The sequence below is a fragment of the Camelus dromedarius genome, chromosome X (assembly GCF_036321535.1).
Source record: "Camelus dromedarius isolate mCamDro1 chromosome X, mCamDro1.pat, whole genome shotgun sequence".
In the NCBI taxonomy this organism is placed as follows: Eukaryota; Metazoa; Chordata; class Mammalia; order Artiodactyla; family Camelidae; genus Camelus; species Camelus dromedarius.
In genome coordinates, this window is record NC_087472.1 from 26,234,955 (window position 1) to 26,258,554 (window position 23,600).

Consider the following 23,600-nt stretch of genomic DNA (forward strand, 5'->3'; position numbering starts at 1 on the left):
AAGCAAAGAAATGTGGCTGCAGGTGTGAGTCAGATTTTAATTAAACTTTAGTAGAGTTCATGCTATGTATAGTTTTTTAATGAGACATTTCAAAAATACAGAGAAGTATAGGGTACATTTCTAAACAGCTATACCATGTATAATCTTTAAAGAAGTTAATTACCAGTGTCTTTGTCAGTGCTCAGGCTCCCTCTGCTTGTAGGCGAAGTGAAGCCACACGCAAACTCATCCCTCGATGCCTGTAACACAATGTGATACCTCTGTCATTTAAACGAATTTGTACACTAGGATAAGAAATCAAATTAACAGGAGATGGTACCCTAATTTTAAACAAAGCTCACTGTGTAAGCCTAAATCAGGTATCAGTATTGGCATTTAAGTGTCATCCCTTTAAAAAATGGGTCCTAGTATACTGTTACAACCATGACTTCTGGCCAAATGACACAACTCTAGGTGGCTAGTAAAAGCTGCAACTGGTGCAGCCTAAACGTGGTTCTGTTCTCTTCCTTGAATCAGGGGCAATGCTAGAAGGAGGGGTGTGACTAGAGGCCCTACATGAACTTGAGCTGCAAAAGAAAGAACAGATAAGTAAAATGTTTCCAAATATCAAATGTTTCCAAATATCGCCGTCAAATGTGGCATGAACATAAACATGAGTTACTGTGTTTGTGAAGAAAGACCAGCCTGACACCCAGGTAGGTATGCAGCATCCACATTTAGCTGACCTACAAAATCGGGAGCTACAGCAATCAAGCTGTCAGTGAGGCTTCAAAGCAGCTTCATCGGGAACCCAAGGCAGGCCTGACAGGTCGACTGGGACATCTGATAGGGGGAATTTCCAAAGGAAGTTATAAAGGACACAGTTTCACCTGCCACCCAACAATGTGATGCAGCTACTATATGTATGAAGGTGATCTTGAGCCATACAGAACGCGGAGTTGGGGTGGGGCAGGATTTATTAGTCCTACTGGGCAGACTATAAAGTATACAATTCTGAGCACCACATTTTAATAAGGCAATTGGTAAAATGGAACATAACAAGAGAGTGTACCAAGAATGTAAAGGGTTTGGAACAACAAATGATGAAGTGGAGCTATCCGGCCTGGAGAAAAAATTCGAAGGCACATGTGTAAGGGGTATCACATGGAAGTGTTCATGGATGTGTTCTATGTAGCTCTAGAAGGCAAAACTAGGAGAAGTGGATAGAAAACCTTTTGGGTCTAATGTGAGAAGGAAAGTTTTAATTATTACTATGACAAAAGGTTGTTTTGTCAAATGAGAGACTAATTACCTCCAAAGTTCCTTTCAACTCTTAAGTGTCTAAGAGGAGAAATAAAGCACAGACGAACTGTGATGAGCTAAAAGCAGTTCACCCAGAAGTGCTGAAAGGAGGCTGTCAAGAGAAGGGAGGAGCAAAGGCATAGTTTAATCCCTGGTGCCTAACATTGTAGAACGTGAAGACTCTTGTTCAGTTTTCAGGTTGAACAAGTATATGAAAGCATATGACAGCAGCAAATCTTAAAATCAAAACACTGAGCACAAGGGATTCTCGGTGTTCTCTTGGACCTCGTTGTTCAAAGTGTGGTCCTTGGACCAGAAAGAGCCAAAAGCTTGTTAGAAACACATAATCTCAAGCTCCACCTCAGGGCTACTGAATTCAAATCTCTGTTTAACAATTCCCTAGGTGATTCATCTTGCCATTAAGGTTTGAGAAGCACTGCTCCAGGAAAAAATGTCATTGTAAAAATGGAGTAAAAGGTGAACTATTGAGACCATATGGAATATGTCCCCAATCCCAAATCAAGTCAATAAAATGAGATAAAATGCCAATAGAAACACATTACTACTTACAGAATTAGGCATGGCTGCACAAGAATACAAAGTATCTCGACCTGCTAATCGCTGTATATTTTCCAAAAGCAGTCCAACAAATGGGAGGTACAACTGTGCTATTTTGGCTTGTTGGTTCTGAAAAATAATTATCAAAAGCTTAATAGGTAGATAATATGTATATATTACAAATAAAATTGGCTCCATCTATCAGTTTAAAGACTAAAAGCAAGCTAATATCCAAAACAATTCAGTAAAGCATGAGTCTATTTATACTCATAGTCTCAAAACTAATTACCACAGAACTTGATTGGTATTTGGATTTATATACAATTCAGAGGCATATCACATGCCTCAAACATAACTACATAAAATAAAAGGCAAAGTTTATTTTTAAAATAGCAGTTGACCTATAATCATATTAGTCCTGTTCTTTAACTCCAGTGAGGGTTGAGTTTCATGAGAGCAGGGATCCTGTCTGTCTTGTTCACTGCTTCATCCCCAGTGCCTGGGCACATAGGGTACGGCCAAAACACATTCATTGAATGAATGAATAAATGAAAGAAGTAAAGAAACAGTGAATTCCTGTATCCGTTCAAGAAGCTTTTTTTTTTTCTTTTTTTAAAGCTGCATTAAGAAAATGTAATCTTGGCCCCCTAAATTAATTATAAGACTTAGGAAACGGATATATTTCTAAATATGTAAATAAAGCTAGCCACTGGTAGTCTTAATGTGGTACCTCTTATACAAATTTATCCATTTTTTCAGCAATAGGCATTTCTCACCAGATATGTATATACATTCAAAACAGCAAAAACAGTGGTTGTGATGACACAAGAGTTGCCCTCCATATTTTAGGACTTTGGGAGTTTTGTCTGGAGACTTAGATAAGGCCTCTAGGGCCCAATGGTTATCCTACGGAATACAGATCAATAGTATCTCATAGTTTTTTTAAATTTTCATTTATTCTTGAGGTTGAATAATTTTTCATGTTCACTGGCCATTTGCACTTCTTTTGTAAATTTCAGGAACCCTTAAAGGACTTACTTCTAACATATAACCCTCATCAATAGTAGTCCCTATCACTAGGAGATTCTGGTTCAGTAGGTCTGGGCTGGGTCCCAGGAATCTGCCCCAGGTGGTGCTGATGATGTTTGAGACCCACTTATCTAGTTCAGCTTCTTGCCCAAGGCAGGAATGGCCCTTACCTGCACGCCTTACAGGTTAATTTTTAAAATTCTCCTTACAAACACTCCAGACATTTCAGACGTTCTTTTAGAAAGGTCCTTTGGCTGATTTTAAGTTCCACCTGCCAGGTACAGATCTGCCCTTTGGAACTACAAAGATTTTAAGTCTACTTCCACTTTTATGTGGCAATCCTTTATATATTTGGAGACAGTTATCAGGAAATCATCCTTATTTACTCTTTACAAGGCTAATTAGCTGTTACTACTTTCCCATATTCTTCACATGGCTTTGGGTTTTTTAATTTTTCACCAGCACGATCACCTTTTATTGGCAGTTCTCTAATTATCCAGTGTACCACTTAAGATTTGAGAGGCAGTATAGTCTAGTAATTAAGAGCACAGATGTTTGGATTTTGGACACACATGAATTCCGGCCCTCTTTATTACTAGTTACTTGATTGTGATCAAGCCACTTAACCACAGTTTTCTCTTTGGTAAAATGGGGATAGTACTAGGGATATTAATTCATATGAGCTATTTAATACAGTGCCTGGCATATAGCGAGTCCTCAACAAATTTTAGTGGCTATTATTATTATAGCTTCTAGATGGGAGTGCATTTTAGTTCTGATAGTGAGTCATCACTAGGGAAGGAGATACTACACTTCTCTCAGGTGAACAGGAACACAGGAAAACATATAGCCAGTGCAAAATGTATTAAAAGTTGTGTCTGTACAAAAGATAGAAAACCATCTAAGAATCATTAACAGAAGACAAGTTTGATAAATAAGGTAAAATACGATGGAATACTATGCAGATTTTTAATGTGATAGATCTAATCTTCAGAATGTATTGTTAAATGAAAAAAGCATAATGGTTTCTATTATGTATTTTATTACATATAGGCTTGTGCATGCATAAAATAGATGCATACATAAGAAACTGATAATAGTAGCTGCTTCTAGAGAGATGAATTGAGGCACAGAGGTAAGGACTGGGAAAGACACACGTATATATGTATGTATTTACCATGTACGTGGATTACTTTAAAAAAAAAAAAGGAAAAATATTGGCTCACACCCCAAGTAGAAATTGCAATTCTTAGGTGTCAACATCATTTGCAGTGAGTGCAGGAACTGATACAGACCCCAGAATATATGTTACACATTGGACATTCTTCTGAGTAGGAAAGATGTCTTGTGGTAATTATAACAAGTTAGATCTCCCAAAGCAGTTTATGAGTAGCACATAATAGGGACCACTGACATCTCCATAATTTCATTAGAGGAGGGGCTGAGAGAGGCAATGTGGTTGCAGTGGAGGAGTGACTAGGAGATCTAGTCTCAAAGCAGCCTTTCCATAGGAAGCATTTTTTTTTCTTGACTATTTATTGGGGGTCACTTTGGGGGACCTGATGGAAATTACGGAGGTTTAAAGCTCCGCTTTCCACCATCACATCACCTTGGCATCATCATTAATGGTGAATATGTTTTACTTAAATGTATTTGACAAATGAGCTTTTACTCAGGCCACCTGTGAACTCTTTGGGCTAAACAGAGAAAGGAACTGCAACTGGTTAACCAGGCCCACGAAGCAAAGTTTTATTGAAGAGAATCCTATACTCTTTTAATAACCGTCAGAAGATTTTGAACAAAGAAGAAAGGGCTTTAGAAATCACTGAAAGGGTAATGAGGTTGGTATTTCAATCTTTCCCATAGTCTAAAACCTCAAACACTCAAACAGGCATAGAGTTACTTACAGATAACAATAGTGGTACGTGTGTACATGTGTGTACATATACTGCTCTCAGAATTTTAAAGAGTAAATAATGTGCAAATATGTGACATAAAATATTCTAAATTGTACTTCTAGGCAAGACACTAGTGAAATCCCATTTTCCTTCACTTTCATCTGAAGAGATGAAGGAAACAATACAACTTCTTGCTTCAAGGAGGAGTTCATTTTGCACTTTTCCCATGAATCGTTTGAAATGATGGCTAAAGACGTTTTCCCGCACATTGCGTAAGATCCTTTTCCTTACTACTAGGCATAACCAGAGCCCAGGGGTAACTGGCATTTTTAAAGGTTTGAGAAAGCTTGGTTGGAATGGGTGACTTTTAAGATATCTTTTCATTTAAATATATTACATCGGTTAACTTATGTTAAGTCAGTATCAGCTTTCACAAGAAAGAAAATGGCACATAACAGAGCAAACCACACTGAGTGCGAGTATGTTATTTTAACTATAATGTGAAAAAAACAATGCAAACTGCAGTAAGTAATCAACACCTTAAAGGTAAGGAATTTAAATCCACTTTAAGATAGAAGTACATGAAGAAAACTGGTAAAATTTGTAAGTAAAACAAATCTTTGTAATTAAAGAAATATAACTGGATGTAGCTGGCGGGCGTTTTCTGTTTTTTAAGGACAAATGGGAATACTGCAGAAAAAGAATAAAATCCATCTCCAAGTCAGCTTTCCAAAATGATTACAATAATAAATGACATAATTTTATTTAAATGTGAATGTGAAAACAAAGAGACAAATGATCAATTATGAAGCAATATGTTACCTTGGGCCATTTGATATCAGGTAAGTTACATTATTCTAAATTCATACGCTTTGCCACCTACTTTTTGAAGTCCATAGTGTTTAATGTTAGTAAGCTTTAAATATACCACCCTCAAAGGTACAGCAAATAGCAACTTACAGCTGTGACCCTCACAAAGTGTGTAATGTATGTAAAGTTTATAGCCACATCCATATTTTTTCAGTAAGAAGAAAAGCTTCATATACATATTTTATATTTTACATACTTAACATGTCTTATTAATTATTAATCACTTAATACTAATAGCATATTTATTTAGGGAGATACATTTAAGGATATATATTAAGGTATGTATTTGAAAGAGTACACATGGCTACAATTGTATATGATTTTTTTTAAAATCCTAATTAGCTTATATAACAAATAATGAAGGAGTTATGATGTCCTTTAAACATGATTTGAGAAACCAGTATTTTTCTTCAACAGTTAATGGAAAAGTATTTTTAAAGCCTAATCATTTGAAACTGAAACAAAATGTATTTGTAAAAATAAATTCATCAGTACTCATGTTCCTTACTGAAAACTTCATCTTAAATGTAAAATCTTATTAGAAAGTAACTAATATGATACTGATGATATGGACATCCTTACCTTGTGCTGGTATCTAGTGTCAAATGCATGTTTTATCAAAAGATTCTTTACAACAGAGATAGCTGTATATCTGATCTCATAATTGTCTTGAAGAGCAATGGAGGTTTCCCTCAGAAGTAGACCAACCAAGAAGTGATGCTTGCAATACTCATCTGATAGACTGTATTCAAGATTTGAATCTGCAGTACAATGAAATTTAAAATCCACTTAATAAAAATATTCCAAAATTACTTTAACATTAAAATACCATATTTATTACTTAATAATATGTGATCATGCTAGCAAGAGCCATATTTTTATCATTAACAAATCTGAACAATTCTTTTATCATATAGAATAAGCATGCAAAATTTTACAAGACAAGAGCACTCATCATTAGGGCTAGAGGATAGCCTTAATGAAAACTTCAGTTGGTAAGACAGTCCCTAGAATTCTTTTTTTTTCCCCCTAGATTCTTTTCAACTCTTAGAAATCTTAGGATAAAATCTAGAATGAACATTGGCAATGTTTTAACACATTTCTATGTATCTGAAGATATTTAGTCTTACAGCTACATATTGGAGTAATTCTATACAATACTTGATTTACTCATCTGTTTATGTTTGTAAAGTCGGAAAAGAGAAACTAGACCACTGAATCACTGTAACAGTAATAACTACTGACTGTTTTAGTAAATGTTACATATTGACCCAAATACAATGGGGTACACTAACAAGAAGAAAAACAGCCTCAACTAAAATTCATCATCACACAATCACAAATCTTTTATTTCAGAAAAATTACCACTTCAAACTATTTATTTTCACTTCCTTTTAGATCCTCCAACCACTTTAAATCCCAGCTGCTAATTTCTTAGTTGGAACTTGCCTTATAACTACTCAGAAGGGATTGGGACCAAGTTTAGTAATTTTTACAGTAGATTTTTACTATCTTCATTTCCTTTCTCCTATCATTTAATTTTAGTTAGGCCATAAAGCTGAAGGCTATGCTTTCCATTTCTTTTCTGGCCTCTTTAGCACTTAGTAAAATGCTGTGTATTCAGTTAGGACTTTATAAATGCTAAGTTAGATTTCACCGTAAATCCTCACCCTTTCCTATCCCTGAATTCCTCAAGCTATCAACAAATACTGGGGGAGGTATTTGAGCTATACATGCTTCGAATTTAATAAGGGAGTAGTTGAATGGGGTGCTTGGGTTTTTTAATATTTTTCTCCATTTTCACTGGCTGTAATTCAAGCATTGCTCAGCAGCTACTCCCCTAACAACCAAGGCAGCTGATATTCTTCCTGCCATTGGTCATGATCTTTCGTGAATCCCACTCACTTTCCATGCACAAGAGCCAGTACTGAGTAATCCAGGTGGCCTTATCTGGGTAGACCCTACAAAAGTAGTAAGTTTTTTTTTACTTCAGTGATTTGAATAAATCCAATCAGGTAGTTTCATCCACACCTTCAAATCTGTGGCCACTCAGTCATTAAACAGGGTCAGAGAGAAGGGATGTGAGCCTGAGAGAGATGACATACACTTAAAGAGCAGATACCCTCCAGCCCCCATGCTGGCCTGAGCTGAAATTAGTTTTCTGAGAATGGTGTTTTAAAGTTGATTGCTCCAGCAATCAATGCTCAGGCTAATTTTAAGAGTAAACAAATACACTGCCTCCTAGGGTTTCTGGGTGTATTAACTAAAGCCTCATTTTGGCTAGGGAGGATTTGAAAAGCAAACGAAGCCCCCATCCATATTAGCCATTTCATGAAATCAATTGTTTTTAAAGACAGTAAACTACTTTAGAGTGAACCGAGTTAAACCTACCTACTGAAGTCAAACGGTCCACCGCAAATGAAAAAAAATCTAATTAATATATGAAAAGAAAAGGGACAAATAAAAAACATAGTAACATAAGAATAGTGCTACACAACAAAGCATTCAATAAAACTAGCAATGGAGATAACTGAAGGCATTTCAAAAATTTAATACATACATATTACTATTTTATTCTGCCTTTATACTTTTCTTTTGATGTTCCATTCAGCAGAAATGCATTTAGTTTTTTTTTCCTTAATTCAGTCTCATATAAGAGTCCAAACAGTACTACAGAGAACAATTTTACTAGTATCTGACATCTGTGTTTAAGCAGCAATCTATATAACATGCCTGATTTCTTCATACTATGAGTACTAGCACTGACACTAAGAAAGAAATGCAGAGTACCATTAACAAACCTATCTTCAGATAATTAACAATTCTGAGGTCACCTTTAGATTGACTGGTTTAACTAGAAAACATTATTTACTACACTAACAATAGTCAAAAAAAAAAAAGAAAACACAAATCCAAATGATGGAAAATACAAATACATACCTTGAACTCGCTGAAGTTTAGGTTTTGCAAATGCCATTGGCAAATTCAGAGGAATATAATGTTCATGATTGCAAATTGTTTGCAGAAATTCAAACTTGTATTCAGCCAGAACCTAAATGGAAAGAAATTATACATGAATTCATATTTAATAGGCATTCACTATTTAAATAATACAGAACATTCATTTTCAAAATAGAAGTGTTTAGTATTCTAGGCATACCTTGCAATGTGACCTGTGTAGTAAAGAGTTAACATAGCAGGCCCAAGACTCTCCTTATGAAGGCCTGCTTGCAAGGTTGGTCATTGGCTGGCATTTGGGAAATTGAATTTTTTTTTAATTATATAAACTTCAGGTATACAACATTATAATTTGACATCTGTATACCTTACAAAGTTATCACCACCAAAAGTATAGTTGCCATCAAGCACCATACAGTTGACCCCTCTTCACCATTCTACCCACCTCCCAACCTCTTCCTCTCTGGTAACCACTAATCTGTTCTCTGTATCTGAGTTTGTTTTTGTTTTGTTTGTTCATTTCTTTTTTTAGATGCCACATACCAATGAAATCATATGGTACTTGTCTCTTTCTCTAACTTTTTTCACTTAACATAATACCTTCAAGGCCCATCCATGTTGTAAAATAGCAGGATTTCATTCTTTTTTATGCCTAAGTAGTATTCCATCACACACACACACACACACACACACACACACACACACCCACACACACACCCACATCTTCTTTATCCATTCATCCACTGATGGGACACTTAGGTTGTTTCCGTATCTTGGCTATTGTACATAATGCTGTAGTGAACATAGGGGTGCACATCATTTCGAATTAGTGTTTCCGTGTTCTTTGGATAGATACCCAAAAGTGGAATGGTTGGGTCATGTGGTAGTTTTCTTCTTAGTTTTCTGAGCAATATTCATACTGTTTTCCATAGTGGCTACACCAATTTACAGTCCAATAGTGCATGAGAGTTCCCTTTACTCCACATCCTCTGAATATTTGTTATTTCTTGTCTTTTCAATAATAGCCATTCTAACAGGTGTGAGGTGATATCTCATTGTGGTTTTGATTTGCATTTCCCAATAATTAGTGATGTTGAACATCTTTTTATATGCTGTTGGCTATCTGTATGTCTTCTTTGGAAAAATGTCTATTCAAATCCTCTGCCCATTTTAAAATCAAGTTGTCTTCTGTTAAATAGTATTAGTTCATTCTGTACTTTGGATATTAACCCCTTATTGGGTATATGATTTGCAAAAACCTTCTCCCATTGAATAGGGTGCCTTTTCATCTTGATGATGGTTTCCCTCACTGTACAGAAGCTTTTTTGTTTGATGTAGTCCCATTTGCTTATTTTTGCTTGTTTCCCTTGCCTTTGGAGTCAGATCCACAAAAATGTCACTAAGATTGATGTCAATGAGGTTACTGCCTGTGTTTTCTTATATGAATTTTATGATTTCAGGTCTAACATTCAAGTCTTTAATCCATTTTGAGTTAATTTTTGTGTACGGTATGAGAGAGTGGTCTAGTTTCATTCTTTTGCATGTGGCTGTCCAGTTTCCCCAACACCATTTATTGAAGAGACAGTCTTTTCTCTATCATATGTTCTTTGCTCCTTTGTTGTAAATTAATTGTTCATATATGTATGGGTTTATTTCTGGGCTCTCAGTTCTGTTCCATTGATCTGTATATCTGTTTTGTGCAAGTATCATACTTCTTTTATTACTAGAGCTTTGTTGTATAGTTTGAAATCAGGGAGCATAATACTTCCAGTTCTGTTCTTTCTCAGATTGTTTTGGCTATTCAGGATCTTTTGTGGGTCCATACAGATTTTAGAATTATCTGTTCTAGTTCTGTGAAGTATGCCATTGGAGTTTTTATGGGGATTGCACTGAATCTGTAGATTGCTTTGGGTAGCATGAACATTTTAACAATATTAATTCTTCCAATCCATAAACATGGAATCTTTCCATTTATTTGTGTCTTCTTCAATTTATTTCATCAGCATCTTAGTTTTCAGTGTACAGGTCTTTCACCTCCTTGATTAAATTTATTCATAGGTATTTTATTCTTTTGATGCAATTGTCAATGGGATTGTTTTCTTAATTTCTCTGACACCTTGTTATTAATGTACAGAAACGCCACAGATTTCTGTATGTTGATTTTGTATCCCATGACATTACTGAACTCATTTATAGTTCTAACAGTTTTTTTTTAAGCAGTCTTTAGGGTTTTCTATATATAGTATCAAGTTATCTGCAAATAGTGACAGTTTTACTTCTTCCTTTCTGATTTGGATGTGTTTTTTTTCTTTTTCTTGCCTAATTTCTGTGGCTAGGACTTCCAATATTATGTTGAATAAAAATGGCAAGAATGGGCATCCTTATCCTGTTTCTGATCTCAGAGAAAAAGCTTTAAGCTTTTCACTGTTGAACATGATGTTAGCTGTGGGTTTGTCATATATGGCTTTTATTATGTTGAGGTACGTTCCCTCTATACCCACAGTTGAGAGTTCAATCATAAATGGATGTCCAATTTTGTCAAATGCTTTTTCTGCATCTACTGAGATGATCGTATGATTTTTATCCTTCATTTTATTAATGTGGTGTATCAGGTTGATTGATTTGTGGATGTTGAACCATCCCTGCATGCCCAGAATAAATCCCACTTGATCAAGCTGTATGATCCTTTTAATGTACTGTTGGATTTGGTCTGCTAATATTTGGTTGAGGATTTTTACATCTATGTTCATCAAGAATATTGGCTTGTGACTTTCTTTTTTGTGGTATGGGAAATTAGATCTTGAAACAAACATTCCCTACATGATAAGGTTTTGCATTCTGTTCCAGCCTGCTCAGAGTTTTGTATCAACAGTGTGATTATGGTGAACATCTGCTTTCCTTTCCCTTCCAAGACTCTGCAATTTTGACCAGCCTCCAAAACATGACTAGCCCCCAACAGAAATCCTAACTCTGAATCTCAAATGGGCTTTCCTAAACAGAAATATTGCACAAATGTGGCTTAATTTTAACTGCTGGAGAGAGGATGTGCTGTGTGACTGTTCACAGGAGGGAGGGAATGTAGAAGGCCTGCACGTGGACTGCCAAGGACTTCACTTGGTATCTTTTTCCCTCACTGATCCAGCAGAGCATCCTTACTGTATCACTGTAATGAATCTTAGCCATGAGTATAACTATATGTTGAGTCCTGTGGGTCATTCTAGTCATTTAGTTTGAACCACCAAACAAATGGGTAGTCTTGGGGACCCCCAAAACACTATCATTATTCCCTGCTTTGAGGTACAGCTATACTCAAAGTACCTAAATGAAAACAGCAGTTCCAAATCCTCCAGAGGAGAATAAATGTCACCATTGGTCTCACATTCTAATGTCTAATATCCACTACAGTTATGTCCTTATAACTTACCTTAGGATCTTTGGGGCTGAATCCAGATATGTAGTCATTTATCAAATTGAAAACAAATCCTCTATCCATTAGTGTCAAACAGCGCTATAGAAACCAAATCAAAATGAACCGTTAGTTAAATAATTCTAAAAGTCTGTCAAGTTTTTAAAATTTAAAAATTTGCTCCACATTAAGAAGATGACATTCTCACTTTTACAGATAATAGAATAACTTTCAGAGATTTAAGTGACCTTAAAGAGATAAAGAGCAAATGACTTATGGTTGGAATTGGGAATCAACTGTATAACTCAAAATATGTATATATATACACACATGAACAAATACATGTATGCATATATATACATATATATGCATATAAACACACGCATATATGCATATATATGTAATCTATTTAGCTATACTATCTCATTTTGATTGGCTCTCAAAGCTCGAAGTAAACTGTAGGGTGGTCAGTTAGCTGTTGAAAGTGGGGCTTGCCTATGTAAATATTTCAGGCCAAAAGGGAAGTTTTTCTTTGGGTCTGGGAAGCCTTGGCATATAAAACACTCTTCCTCTGTGACAGCCCTACTCGTGTTCATATGTTACTTCTGTCATTCTCCTACTTAAGACTTTCATTACCTTGCAACCTCACAACTGCAGTTATCCTCCTAACAAGTCTTCCTGACATTAATCTTTCCATCTAACTGCTTCCAGATTAATCTCTAAGTCCTAGCTCTAATTATGTCACCTTTCTTCCCAAAAGCTTTCAATAGTCCCCTAATGCCTCTAACATAATTTCACACACCTTAGCATGGCATTCAAGGACACTCACAATCTTGTCTCAACCTACTTTGCCCGTTTTATCTCCCAGTACAGCTCATCTATCTATTATCGCCTCAAGATGCCCTGTGCATTCCCACCTCTGGTCTCTGCTCATGCCACGTCTAGCTAGCAATTCTGTCACTAATTCCACCTCACCCTGCCCATTCTTCCATGTTCTGATGAAGTTCCATCTTCCTTAACCACCTTGGACCACAGGGCCCTTTAAACATTCTATTCTATACTAGCTTGTATCGTACTTATTATTTTCCTGTGTTTTCACCTAGAGAGGACAATAGGAACTATCTCATTTTCTTTATATTCTCCGTGATACCTAGAATATTCCTGTGAAATAGAAGGAACTCTATTTGACTAACCAGCTATTTTCATATCACTCTTCTTTCAACGTCTACTGCCTCATCACCTCTCACGTGGATTAATGAGAGAGGCTTATATTTATCCATTCACCCAAACCATTTTGAGGATCTATTGTGTTTGAAACATTCTAGAGAAATACAAAGGTGAAAAAGACATGCTCTTTAGTCTTGTCCAGTGGTAAAGACAAATAAATAATTAAAATACAGCACAAAAAGAAGTGATAGAAGTATGTAAAAGATGGGTAAACAACAGAAGGGGTGATCAGTACAACATGGGAAGGCTAGGGAAGAGCTGAGCCTAAAAGATGAATGGACTCTGCCAGGCAGACAAGGGGGAGGGATTGATCTTCTAATTGGTGGCTGTGACTCTGGACTTACCCTGACTTCTTCCACCATACCAGTGATAAAATTATCCTGAAAAATCTTGGTGATATTTCTCCATTGCATACAGATCAAAATCTACATCTGTACCTTGACATTCAAGGCCTTCCATCATCTGGCACCAGACGGCCATTCCAGCTCTACCTCCATACATTCTAAACCCTGCACAGTGACTTTCTCGGGCATCCCTGAACAATTCCTGAGCATCCATGTTTCATCTTTGCTCACGGATCCTCCACCTGCAACACCCTCAACCCTTGTCTTAGGGAACTGTTCTTCTAGTCTCTGCTCATACTCCCTGGTCATACTCCCTCCCTTTCTCTTTCCCTATTGTATTTTGTTGTTTGTACTTTCAGTGTAACAGTCATCACACTTTACCTTGTAGATGTATTTGAACATAATTACAGAGACAGCTGTGAGAGGCTGAGAATCTCTGAATCCTCACATAGAAGACAGACAAATGTTGACTTATTAGGTAAGTACTGCTACTAAATCAACTATGTTCTATTCCCTTTACATAACAAACTTCAAGTTTAAACTCCATGGAAGAAACTGAAACTTTATATTTCAGATGGTCTCAGCTTTACTTTAAAAAGGTATGCGTATGTTTGGTTTTTAATACACAAAAGGGCTTATGTAATAGTGTTAAATCTTTATTTTAATTCTGGCAAAGAGAGGTCTTATATCAGAAAATCATGCTTTGGAGATCTGAAATCTAGTTGTGAATTTTTAATAAGAAAACAAGGGTATGTTACACATTAAAACTGGATGGATTATTGACTGTGAGGTTCTTAAAATAAGGCTGAGACATGATGAAGGGCTGTGAGAAGAGAGGGAGTGGAAAGAAGTCAAAACTAAGGCAACACAAACCCATGGCCCTTCTCTGCAACAAATCAAATATTGTTATTACCCACTTTCTAGAATAACTGCATTCCGGCATTGCCCATTACATAATGATAACAAAATATAATAATGAGAAATGTACTATCTTTCATAAACACAGATGTTTCTGGTCTCTCTAAAACAAGATAATCTTACTGACCAAAATTAACAATTTTCATTTACATCAGCAACAATGTAGACTGTGCTTTAGTTCAAGAGTTACAAATTCAAAGGACAATGGGGTCAAGGAAGTGATTTAAATGTATAAAGAGTGTCAGAGGTATATTAAGGAGTGGTGGGGATTGTGGCAACCTAGAAAGTACATGCCCCATCTAATGGCATTCAAATTAACATATTTGAAAAATGCCATGTAAAACAAGTGCGGCATGCCTCCTGGCTAAGCCACCTGTGTGGGACTTCTGATTTAATTAATTAGCCATTATGGGTAAATGGATCAAACTTGGCTGTTTAACTAAATTGATAGATTAATTCAGTCAAAAGTTTCTCCAGCAGCCTAGCTGAGTCTCTAGAAAGTGGGTAATTATTTTCCTTTGGCTTTAAAGACCATATTGGTGAAGAATAATTCTTGACCATGTTCTGGCCACCTTTAACTCACCTTCAGGAAGCTAGCCAAACTATAATTGACATTTCTGGACTCATCAGGAATCTCTGCATAGCGAATAGTCACGTGGGGAATTATTGCAAGAAGCAGTGAATGTAAGACATGATGGTATGCCTCAGGAAACCTCTGGCCTCTGGGAAGCTTAAATAGGCATAGGAAAAAAGGTGCAAATAAATCAGTTGTTTTTAGTTTGAAACATTCTATGTATAAATGTGTTTTTAACCAGAGTATAATTTTTCTCCCAACTTAAAAATGACATCACTAGTTCAATGTATACTTTAGATCATTACAGGAACTATCTGGACCTCTAATACTATAACTGACTGAAATCATGAACAAGAGTTGGACATTCTGACCCAACTCTGGAATCATGTTCCTGAGAAACAGACGCGTCCATTTTTCATTCCATCTTTTTCCTAACACACAAAGTTATACACGTATCCCTGCATCTCAATTTCAGTAAACCTGTTTTGTGAAAATTCTGACAAAAATGATAAATATGAAGCAAGTATTTTTTTACTTTGCAAATCTTAGCTTTCAAATCCTATAACTAAGAAAGTTTCTTTGTACTTTTGAAAGAGTTTAAAAATACAACTAAATGTATACAGCACATTTCAGGAACACATCTATTGTACAAAGTGCTTTTAACTTTGTACATGCCTTGGACCTTTCTAAGAGAAAGGTTCTTTCTGATTTGGTACTTGTTCTTCTTCCAAATGAATATTTTTAACATAGACATTTTAAAACCACAAGACAAAGGGAAAGCTTCAAAGACAATGTATTTAACATGAGAAATACCTAACAGGAAAGAATGTATGAGGAAGAGTCTCTGAAGATTAGATTTCCAAAACACATGAACTGTTGGACCTCAGATTTTTGCAATACATCCATTTTTTTAAGTAAAATTTAAAAAGCTAGGGGCCAAGAGCCCTTAAAATATAAAAGAGGATTTGCATGTCATGGCTACCTGTGAATAAGATTAGCCTTCTCTGTCCATGTTAAAATATTATTCTTGAGCCTACTTACCTTAATTTTATTCTCTTCCAACAAGTATGTGGCCATAGACTTTGCAATAATTTCAAAGAAAAACCATGAGTACTAAAATAAACAAATAAATAAAAATCAGTCTTTAAAAGTTACCCAAATCCTTGAAGCGTAGCAAAGTTTGACAAATCAATATGGAACTTGTCTCTGAACTGTAATAACATTTTAAAGTGATCACAATTGACTACTGAAGTCCCACAGAACACCTTCAAATCGTGTTGGCAAAAAGGTAATGTTGTACCTCAGGGCCGGCTGGTGGAGGACAAAGGGTGTTTGCTGGGAACGTTCACCTCAGCAGGGAGGGGCATTTTATCACTGATGTTGCTTTCATTTGCCTACATGTGGTGATAAGTACGAACCAACTTTTAGTTTATTTTATTACTGCTTTTAAATTCTCTGTAGATAATGAACCGTAGTACTGCCTGCACCCTGTGGGGGACCCAGTCCTGCCCTTGGTACAACACTGGGGCCAGCCCGCGTAGCAGAAGTGTTTCTGTGTGAGAACACTTGGAAGAGTACAGAGAAGCCTCAAGCAGACACATCTTAAGATACTTGAAATTCAAAGTCTACCATTAATAATAGGAATAGTAAAAATAACAAGAAGAGCCACCATTTGAGTGCCTACTTTGTGCCCGCAACATGTTACATGCTTTACTTGTATTTTAGTAAAATATAGAGGCTCAGAACTGCTAACAGGTTCCAGGTCCCAGAACTATTATGTGGTGGATACAGGATTCTAACCCAGGTCTCTCTGCTCCAAAATTCTTTCTGTTACACATTGGACTGTGGGCAGGGAGGGGTGGGGAGAGTGAAGGGAATGTGGGAGGTTCTATGGAGAACTGGAGGGGAAAGGAGGGTCACATAAGAAACCGATGACAGACCAGGTGGGAAATGGGAGGGTGTCAAAACAAGCATGTCTCTGGCTGCTTTTGTCGCCTGTGTCCTTACCTTTAGCAGTTTGTTTATTGCTAAAAAGTCTGCGGACTGCTTCAATATCACTATCATCGTGGTAGCCAGAGTCTCATGTATTAGCTGGGCCTGAGGAGCACTCGGTTTTTCAGGTCGGAAGCTATACTGCAATCAAAGAAAACGAACCGTAAGGCAAAATTCTCTCATAAGACAAACTGCTCAGAAAGAAAGCTTACTCCACAAACCTTTATGAAGGATCTTAAATAATTATCCAAGCCTTCTTCATGGCACTTGGATACGATATGTAAGAGAACCCTGAAACAACATTCACAAAAGTCAGTGCGCCAGATTACAATTCACGACCACAGTTTGTTAGATAAAACCGTCATGTCTAACGCTAAAACTACCTAACACTGCCTCAACAATTAAAGGTGACGGGAGTTTGGGTCCAGCGTAGTGGTAGTTTAGGTCTAACAAAGATTTCAGTATCTAACGTGCTCAGGGCCTTGTAAAATATATTTCCTGGTTCAAAAGAAGGATATTTTATTTTGGCAACCCAGATGTTTCATCCCCTTTCTAAATAACATTTGAAGGGTAGTCATAGCTACTATGTAGTAAGACACCTTCCGTAAGGTCAATATTGAAATCCCCTCTAGGTGAGAATAAAAGGAAAATAGAAAACTAAAATGTTAAGCATGTCAACAGATGGGGGAACAGGAAGGGAGAGACAGAACAGGTATAATGATATGAACTAAAATTGGAAGCAAATATAAAATTCATAGAAAGTTTTAGAGTTACGAGACTAGCTGTGGTTCTCCAACTTGAGCGTGTGCGACAATCAGCTGGAGGGCAGAGCGCTCAACCCGCTCCCAGACCTGCTGAGTTTTTTAGGTCTGCGGGAAGTTCAATGATTAGCAGTTGAATAAGCGCTCAGGTGATACTGATACGGCTGATCCAGGAAGCACATTTTGAGAGCCACTGGGCTAGAGTAATGCTTCTTAAATTTTCGAGCAGACTATCCCCAACGGCAGAGAAGAGCAAACAGTATGCAGGTGTGTGTGGCTTGAGCCCTCAGGGGAGAGGCTGTGGCACCAGCAGAAGCAGCAACGCCAGAAACACCCAGCACTGAGCTCACAATTTTTTGGAAGTCTCCTGTTTTAATTGCAAATTTCAGGTACACTTTGCATTCTACTCTACAATTTATCTTCGTTTATTTTTATATAAAAAGAACACTCCCTTATTCTTTCAAGTAAAAATTGATGGCCTAGGGCCACTCTGTCCAATATGAGAGCCACTATTCCCAAGTGGCCATGTAAATTAATTAAAATTAATTACAATTAAAAAGTCAGTTCCTCAGTTACACTAGCCACATTTCAAGTGCTCAGTGGCTAAATGTGGCTAATGGCTACCATATTGGACTGCACCAGTATAGAACATTTCCATGACTGGAGAAAGTTCTATTGGACAACACTGGTCAAGGGCAATGGTTCTCAAAGTCCATTGCATTATGCAATCACCTGGGAAAGTATTTTTTTTAATTATTGATATTGAGTTTCACCTTCAGAGATTCTGGTTTAATTGGTATGAAGTATGGTCTGGGAATAGACATTTTTAAAAGATTCCCTGGTGATCCTAACATGTAGCAGTTTTAGAACCCCTGGTTGAGGAAAACAGTAGTTTATCCTATGGTTTCTGGTACCATCTATCCCTCCGGATATAAATCCCCCAATCTGAGAAGCATGAAACTAGAGAAAACTGATACTAGATTTCTGACTTTTGGGTTCTCATTTGTAAGATTAAATTCATATTTAAAATGAAGAAATGCAAGAGGAAACAAAAGTTGCTTCTTTGTATTATAACACCGAAACTCACATGGTGCAGTTGATAGGAACGTCATCTTCATGGGTCATATTTGTGAGAACTCGGAAGAGTTGCATAAGAATTACAGGTAGAAACTGTATCATGACTTGGATCTCCATGGCATGCAAACACTAAAATAAGTCATTATTAGTTATGGAAACAAACAGAAATATGATATAACTTGCAAAGGTGAAACAACAAAAAATTAAGTAATGAGAAATATATTCACTAGACTATAAGCTCGCTTAAATATGAGCTTCATGGGATAGAGGACTTTGTCAATTACTTTATCCAAGTCTCTTATTTCGGCACTCAGATGTTGTTAGTTTATTTAATATTAAATATTCTACTGAAGATAACAAGTGTACCTGGGAAAACCAGGTTTTGGAATAAAGACAACTGACTCTTGGTAAACCAACACTCAACTGGGGTGGGGAGCAGGTGTGCTTAGAGGTGCTGGAGACCGCCTACCAGCCCCAGCAGTATGTTTTACAGGGGAAAGTGGGCCATCATTTTCTGGTGAAAACTTACGTGGGATTCAATAAAGTGTGTTTCTACATATAATTGGCTTTACGTTGGCATCATCTACAAACTGAAGCAGTTTTGCATTCTAACCACTTCATAATGCATTTCTGCAAAATGCTAATAACACCCTGTCTCTAGTGATTGCCATGTTAATATCAAAATGAAGAAATGTGTTCGTATATACATAGAATGATACAAGCAACAAAATTTCTAAAATTTCTTCTTCCTTCCCTTCTCTTCGCATGCATTCATTCATTCATTCACTTAGTCAATTCGCCAACCAAAAAACCTCACTGAACCCTATTCTATACCAATTCAGTATTTGGTGCCATGGGAAATACAGAGATGGGCAAGTCTCTGTACTAAGGAACTCAATATTTCTCTTTCAGTCTCTCTTACTTTTGCTCCATCTTTCCATCCTTGTACCGACCATCCCTTCTCAGGCCTCTCTCATCTCAACAGTGACCTCTGAGATCTCCGGCAGCTTCCCTTCAATCAGATGCATAAGGCAAGAAACTGAGCTCAAGGAACCCATGGTCTATCCTTCAGGTTTTTCCTTCATTTTGCCCCCTCTCTTCTATCCTCACAGCCGTCACCCTTTTTCAGGACTCTCTCAACTGTAACCAAAATAGTCTAATAATGTTCTAGTAGGTCTCTGTACAGTTTCTCCTCACTCCCAGTATGTCCAACTCTCATTTCCAAAAATTAATCTTCCTCAAATACTGGTTACATAAGGCCACCACCTGCCACCATCAAGATTTTTTTGATGTCTCCACATTACCTAGGGCAGTGGTCCTTAACCCACGGGATATCCAGCAACGTCTGGAGACATTTTGAGTTGTTGCAATTCGGGGGTGCTACTGACATCTAGTGGATAGGCCAGGGGTACTACCAAACATCTTACAACGTACAGGACAGCCCTTTCCAACACAGAATTATCCTGCCCCAAATGTCAATAGTGCCAAGTTTGAGAAACTCTTAAGTCTAAGTTACTTAAGACCCAACCTACATTTTTAGCCTTAATACCCATCATTCTTGACAAGGCCAAACTGCTATCTTGACTGCTCTTTGCATATATTGTATGCATTTCTACCTTTGTGCCTTTGTTCACATTTTTTAGCTAAATCCCAGCCAGCCCTCCAAGGCAAGCTCAAACCTCCACTTCAGTGAAGCCGTTCACTCACTCAGTCAACAAAGGCATACTGAATGAACTTCCAGCTGCCAAGCACAACAACAACAACAAAAAACACGGTTCCTACCATGAAGCAGTTCAGCCTATGGGGGGGAAGTACATGGACCTAAATCACCGCAATACAAACAGTGAACAGTATGACAGCGGTATATACAAAATGCAAAGAGGAAGAAGCAACCGAGAAGTCTGCAAGTGGGGAGGGAACATCACATGAGGCTTCAGAGAGGAGGAAGCTTAAAGGACAAGCAGGATCACGTCAGGTAGAAAAGAGAGACGGACATTCCGTGCAGAATTGATTTCCCTGCACCAGTACTGTTCCCCTATAATTTATTCTCCACACAGCAGCCAGAGGGTTCTTTTGAAAGGCAAATTCAATAATGTCACTTCCCTTTGTTACAAACAAAACAAAGCACCACGAACAAAAAGCTGTCAAGGGCTCCCCATCCTACACGTACCTGTGTGTCTCTCCACACTCATCTGAGGCCATCCCCCGCCTTCGCTGCTCAGTGCGCGCTAGCTCTGCTGTCATTGCTTTTTTTCTGTTGTTCACACATGCCATTGCAAGGTGTTTACACCTGTTGCAATACTGTCAGCTTTCTACGCAGCTTTACCACCTGTAGGTGTCTTCCTGGCATCAGTTTCTTTTCAGCTTGAAACATCATCATCTCCTCAGACAGGCCTTCCTCGACAACTCCATCTCCACTGCACTCCTGGTCATGTTAGATCCCATTAACTTGTTCTGTTTCCTTCATGGCACTCATCCCTATCCAACATTACTTACTTACTTATGACCCCTCTACCCCAGCCAGACCAGGTACGTTGTCTGAATTGTTCCCCATTATATTCCCAGCATCCAGTGCAGTATCTGACCCATAGCAGGTGCTCAGTAAATATTTGAGGAATGACTGAAAAAAGATGAAAACCCTCTGGTCTTAGTGGTTCAGCGGTTTTGTGAACTATTAGCATTTATACCCTGTATCATGGATTTGACGTTTAATGATATATTGCTTTGGACTATCATTTGTACTACTGATGTATATTGTCATTTGACTTATATGTGTCCTGTCTCTGACTGGTTGTAAGATCCCTATGGATAATGAGCCGAAGTTATTACTCTTTGAAAGCCCCACAATATCTAGGAATATACTAAACACATAATAAGAGCTCAAAATGTAGATGTTAAATGAACCAATGGAACAATGTCATTATAGGGACAACAACAGATAGCAAGGTTTGGTAGAAAGAACACAGGACTAGGAGTCAAGAGACACAGCAAAAAACAGGCTCAGCTCAGCTCCACTCCACTACTAACCAGCTGAATGACCACAGGCAAGTCACTCTCCTCGGGTCTTGGTTTCCTCATCTGTAAAAAAAATTCTCTAGGGAGCCCTTTCAGCACTAACATTCCATACAGGAGTTTGGCTTTCTGTAATCTCATGGCATTTCATTCACTGCCACTAGAGGGCGAGCATAGGTCACATAAATATCAGAAATTCCACACCCTTAAAAACGCAAATGTGAGTACTTTTTCTCCCCTCCATTCTAAGAATACCAGTATAGGAAAATACTGCTGTGTTTAACTCTGTTAAAACTTTTACAAAGCTTCCCCACTGGAAGAAACGCCAAGATCTGAACAGACAAAGCATTCATACAGAGAGCAGGAGTTCTAGCCCTTAGCCAAGGAAAAGATTTGAAGTTAGATGACTGTTATATCTCTCACTGATACTTAAGAATAACAGCCACCATTTATTAGCTAGCTCCCTGATATCCCCCTTCCAACAGTATCGTTTCTGTATGGTAGGCAGAATGATACTTCAGAAACCAAAGGCACATCCTGTCACTCCTCTGTTCAAGGCTTCCCATCTCATTCGGGGTACAAGTCTAACTCTTCATCAGGTCTTATTGAGCCATTACTTGACCAGCAACCCAGCTACCTTTCCAATGTGATGTCCTATCATTCCATGTGCCAACCATGCTGGAAGTCCTGCTGTTCCTTCAACACACCAAGCAAGCTCCTCAGGGCCTTCGCACTTGCTGTTTCCAGCTCTCCCCCAGAAGTCTACATAGCTGGCACCCCCCCCCCAATTCCTTTAGGTCTCTGTCAAATATCACTTTACTGGAGAGTTCTTCTTTGACATTTTATCTGAAAGAGGGACCCTTTATCGCTCCTTATTCCCCTTCACTATGTTTTGGTTTTCTTTATAGTATTTATGACACGACATACACTCGGTCCTCTGTATCTGCAGGTTCCACATCTGCGGATACAGAGGGCCGACTGCAAGGGACTTGAGCATCTTTGGATTTTGGTGTCTATGGAGGGTCCTGGAACCAATCCCCTGTGGATACAGAGGGACTACTGTATATGTATATATTTATTTGTTTATGTGTTTATTGTCCATCTGTCTCTACAACAAAGTAAGATCCTTGAAAATAGGGATATTGTTTGTTTTCTTCACTTATACTCCCAATGCTTAGAATGATGCCTGGCCCATAGGAAGCACTCAGGAAAGAAGTGCTTTCTTCTTGAATGACTGCTACACCACAGATGCCCTATCTCACTGAGGCCTCACAACCACCCTCTACGTTGGTGTTATTATTACCGTTACATGACAGATAAAGAACCAAAGGCTTGGAGAAGTTAAGTAATTTGGTCAAGGTCAATCACCGAGCTGACAGATCTGAGTTTGTGATTCCAGAATCCATTCATGTGTTATCTCATATCATAGTACCTCTCTGAAATAAATGAATATTTTTTTCCCTAAGAATATCATTCAGTATTAACATAGGTCCAAAGGGAAATCCTGTAGAGGCTTCATTTAAAATCAAAGTTCCTCAGACTGGCCATGGCTGACCTACTGAAGGAGCAGCCAAAGGAAAAGTCACTGTCAGCTAGGTCCACGTTAGGAAATAAACGGAGTCTTGGATTCCCAATACGTCTGATAAAATATGGTGTTTCTTAAGATTCTCTCTACGTAACATGCAGAAACTAGGT

At 37.7% G+C, this 23,600-nt stretch overlaps 1 protein-coding gene across 5 annotated transcripts in view; it reads right to left on the reverse strand.

Moving 5' to 3' along the window:
* Window positions 1-23,600, reverse strand: part of DOCK11 (dedicator of cytokinesis 11) — a 169,920-nt gene that overhangs the window by 58,633 nt on the left and 87,687 nt on the right. For 4 of the 5 annotated variants that reach the window (XR_010379362.1, XM_031445367.2, XM_031445366.2 and 1 more), the window contains exons 24-34: window positions 18,904-19,022; window positions 17,277-17,346; window positions 17,071-17,196; window positions 16,105-16,176; window positions 15,073-15,219; window positions 12,019-12,102; window positions 8,577-8,688; window positions 8,028-8,066; window positions 6,219-6,397; window positions 1,852-1,968; window positions 164-239 (exon numbers count right to left, since the gene is read on the reverse strand). Coding sequence is in view for 4 of the 5 variants with exons in the window: in XM_031445367.2 (XP_031301227.1) it covers window positions 164-239; window positions 1,852-1,968; window positions 6,219-6,397; window positions 8,028-8,066; window positions 8,577-8,688; window positions 12,019-12,102; window positions 15,073-15,219; window positions 16,105-16,176; window positions 17,071-17,196; window positions 17,277-17,346; window positions 18,904-19,022 (1,141 nt within the window). In the remaining variant the exon portion in view is untranslated. The remainder of the gene's footprint in view (window positions 1-163; window positions 240-1,851; window positions 1,969-6,218; window positions 6,398-8,027; window positions 8,067-8,576; window positions 8,689-12,018; window positions 12,103-15,072; window positions 15,220-16,104; window positions 16,177-17,070; window positions 17,197-17,276; window positions 17,347-18,903; window positions 19,023-23,600) is intronic. The other variant, XM_031445368.2, reaches the window with a different exon arrangement.